Raw genomic sequence first — 3,996 nt, forward strand, 5'->3', positions numbered from 1 at the left:
TTACCAAATTTCACCGATTTAAATATTTTTTTTCGGGTTGTTACACGACTGTTGGAAGGATTGAAATTAGGATTTTTTTAAGATTTTAGTTTTTTTATATAATTTCATAAAACACTAAGGTTTTTTTTAATAAATTTTAATTTTAAAATAAAATTGTATATGTATGACATGTGTGAAATAACGAATTTTTTAACGGTCTTTAGAGCTCTTTCACTTAAAAACATAATGTCTGAAACGTTAAGCATCTAAAAGTGTAACGAAGAAAACGTTAGTCATCTATTTTTAACGAAAAATTCTTTAAATACCTAAAATTAACTTTGTGAATAGTTTAAACACTAATTTTTACATTAAGCCTAATTTTAAGTTATATGTTAATTGATTGTTTATATTTAGTTTTGTTCGAAAGCTTTACATTCGATTTCTCGAAAAGATTCTTTTAGATATTGAAATGAATAATCAAAGTCATGTTTCTTGAAGTCGTTCTTAGGTACAAGTTCGAAACATGTATGAATTAAATTAAATTATAATTTAGTAAAATATTTAAGTCTATATACCATAAATTATTTAAATATTAAACAAAATTATGAAACAAAAAGATATTACTATAATACAGATGCAGAATTACAATTCAACCTCTTTCAAATTGATTCAAACATATTGAATGGCTCAATTGTATAAAAAATTATTATTCTATCCGAATTCAAGCATCAAATCAACTTCATTCATTGTGTTTCATTCTTTGGAAACATGACGCTCTTATTTGGGTCTGATGAGCCTCATTCTAGCCCGAATACCTGTAACTGAATTGAAACCCAAAACGTTTAGGCCTATAATAACATGATTTGAACTAAATAATTAGACCCGAAAGAGTCAAACGTAAACTCTAACGAGGGAGAGATACTGCTTCAGCTTGACGGTGACTGGGATGAGAATTACGGAGGAAACCCTGATTCACAAAGAAGGATGTGGCCGTACTAATTTAGGGATAAACGAAGGGTAAAAGAGCTAAGCATTAAAGTGGAAACTAATTGCTGATTTGAAGGATTTGGTGTCAGAAAAACACTTGAAGAAAAGGGGAAGGGAGAAGACAAATCGCTGCAGCTTGAAGATAGGTACGGTTTCAAATATCTTAGTGACTGATTCTGGACTTTGAAACAGAGATGGTTGTAATTCCAAAAGATTTGAGTAGGAGGAATTGTTGAAATCAGATTGCAACATTTATACCCCTTGAGTCCCCCCAAAACTCTTTTGGCATTTCCTAGTTTATGATTCATGGGCGAGCAAGTAGAGTCTGTTGGCGTCTTGGATAGAATAAGTAATTTGCCCGATCATATTCTTTGTCGTATTTTGTCACTCCTTCCCATCAAAGATGTAGTTCAAACCTCAATTATTTCACTCAGGTGGAGGTATCTCTATGCTTCCTCAGTGTCTGTCATTGATTTTAATGATTGTTTACCGCACATCTCAGTACCTAGTGAAAATGATAACTTCTTTCTGAATTTCGTTGACAGATTCTTTTCTAACCCCAAGCAGTTAAGTTTAGAATGCTTTAGGGTACATGACTTTTGGGTGAGGAGGGATGACATTCCACGGGATGAGGGTTATTTACGCCTTAATGGTTGGATATGCGCTGCGTTGCATGGCGGTGTTAAGGAAATAGATATTAGATTTGTTTATAAAGATGTTCCTACTTTACCAACTCTTCTGTTTAATTGCCAGTCACTGGTGACATTGAAATTGATTATCGGTAATATGAAGGTTCCGTCTAACACTTGTTTGCCAAATCTGAAGACTCTACATTTTGGGTGCTCCACATTTCAAGATGGTTATTCAGTTCTTTGGTTAATTTCCAATTGCCATGTCTTGGAAAATTTGGAATTTACTTATTGCGAGTTTCATGACATTAGTCTCAATATCCGTAACCTTTACCTTAAGAGGTTGGTTTTAGATTTCGGTGAGATGTATGTTCATTCTCACAGAGGTTTCAATGTCATCGAGATTGACACCCCAAATCTTGTTTATTTCAAATATGTCGATACAATGGCTGAAGGCTATACGTTAAGTGACATGAAATCTCTAGAAAGAGCTGATATTGAAATCACTCTGTTAGCCAGTGTGGATTATGAACGTGCAACAGGTCTTCTCAAGGGAATTAGCAATGTACGGTCTCTTTGTTTAGCCATTGAAGACTGTTCTAAAACGGTTAGTGAACTTAGCAATATTAAAGTCATTGTCTTGAATAACAAAGTCTTTTCTTTTAACATTCTGTAATAGTTCTTGATTGTTTTGTGTACAGCTTTTTCTGACGCCTCTTGATCCAGTGCTTGCATTTAACAGCCTTGTTGAACTGGAATTTCGTAATTACTATAGTGAAGACTGGCAAGGAACGTGGATTTTGGAGTATCTACATTGCATGCCAAACCTAAAGACACTCACCCTGGATATGGTATGAAAGCTTCTCTAAGTATCATTTAAGATTAGTGTACAAATTTGTGTATTTTTTAAAATTACTGTGAACATTCATTGCAATTGACCATTTTAGTATCAAATATATCCACAAATACAAAAAACTTAAACACGCCCTAAACTCTGTTACAAACTAACTTTCCTTGTATCTCTTTCTTTTGTATGTTTAGTCAAGTACGTCCGCAGAAGGGTTCAGGTCATTGCCTACAACAGTGCCTTTGTGTTTATTATTTCACATCAAGGAGATTGAAATCAAACACTTTGAGGGAGAGGAGCATATGTTTGAAATGATTAGTTATTTCTTGAAACATGCATCAGTTCTGGAGAAGCTTGTAATTGAAACTCTTGATCCGTGGGAGAAAGAAGAATCGGCTGTCATCGGAAAACTATCGAGTTTACCGAAGAAATCAAATAAATGTGAAATCGTCACTCCCTAATAATTCATTGTCTCTTCTGTTTTGTATTGTTTTAGAGAGACTTCATCGCCTCAATTGGTTTGGTTTTGCATCACACTTTTTTCTGTAAGTAGCAAATGCTATGTGATATTATTGTCATTGTTTTACAGTTTCAATTATACTTATCAAAATGAATACTCAAAGCCATGTTTCTTGAACTCGTTCGTAGGTACTAGTTCATAACATGTATGAATTAAATTAAAACAAATTTTGCTAAAATATAATTTAGTAAAATATTTAAATTTATATACCATGATTTATTTAAATAATAATCAAATTTTTGACACAAAAAGATACTAATATAATACAAATGAAGAATTACAATTCAAACATCACTCAAATCCGAACCCATTAAGTGATTTTAGTAGCGCAAGAGAATATTGTTTCCTTTAAAAGATCCGGATTCAAGTAAGAATATCAATAACTTAAGAAAATTCTAAACCTGTTATTTCTCGTAATCATTTGATATTTTTTTTAAAAGAAACATCACCCAACCATTGTCCACTCTCTGTCCCCTTTTTCCCTGCTTTGGTTCAGGTTTGCCTTTTAGTTTTGTACCCATGAAAATGGGCTTTACAGTGATGAGGAGAGAGCACTCAAAATATGGGAGCTCAGTGAGAAACCTTTCGGCTTGGCCTAATTTAGAGCATTGAGATGCTTGCCACTTGAATCTTAGTTTATCTACTTGATTGGATCTTAGATTGTAGATCATGTGCTGTTTTGGAACCTTCTTTTGTAGATTGTGGGTGAATAATGAGTATATATACAATCCTTATTACAAGGTTTTAAGCCTAAAACAATGCCTCCATATTTGTTGTTTCATCTCAAAACTTTTAAATAGGTCGAACATATATCTAAAATGATTAATTATTTATCTAATCATGCATTAGTTCCGGAAAAGCTCATAATTCGAACATCTACTACATTCTTTGGAAACACGACGCTCTTGTTGGGCCTGATAAGCTTAATTGTAGCCCGAATGCCTGTAACCAAATTGAAACCCAGGCCTACAATACCCTGATTTGAACTAAATAATTAGACCCCAAAAGAGTTACCGTAACCCTAACGAGGAAGA

At 33.3% G+C, this 3,996-nt stretch overlaps 1 protein-coding gene across 1 annotated transcript; it reads left to right on the top strand.

Moving 5' to 3' along the window:
• The first annotated feature begins 877 nt into the window (after positions 1 to 877).
• Positions 878 to 2,947, top strand: LOC120120869 (F-box/FBD/LRR-repeat protein At1g78750-like). Its single transcript, XM_039140392.1, has 3 exons — positions 878 to 2,202; positions 2,297 to 2,446; positions 2,637 to 2,947. The coding sequence occupies exons 1-3, from the start codon at positions 1,273 to 1,275 to the stop codon at positions 2,901 to 2,903; spliced, it is 1,347 nt and encodes a 448-aa protein (XP_038996323.1). The 5' UTR covers positions 878 to 1,272; the 3' UTR covers positions 2,904 to 2,947.
• The last annotated feature ends 1,049 nt before the right edge of the window (positions 2,948 to 3,996 follow it).

Source organism: Hibiscus syriacus, unplaced genomic scaffold (genome assembly GCF_006381635.1).
Source record: "Hibiscus syriacus cultivar Baekdansim isolate YM2019G1 unplaced genomic scaffold, ASM638163v2 tig00001120_pilon, whole genome shotgun sequence".
Classification (NCBI taxonomy): Eukaryota; Viridiplantae; Streptophyta; class Magnoliopsida; order Malvales; family Malvaceae; genus Hibiscus; species Hibiscus syriacus.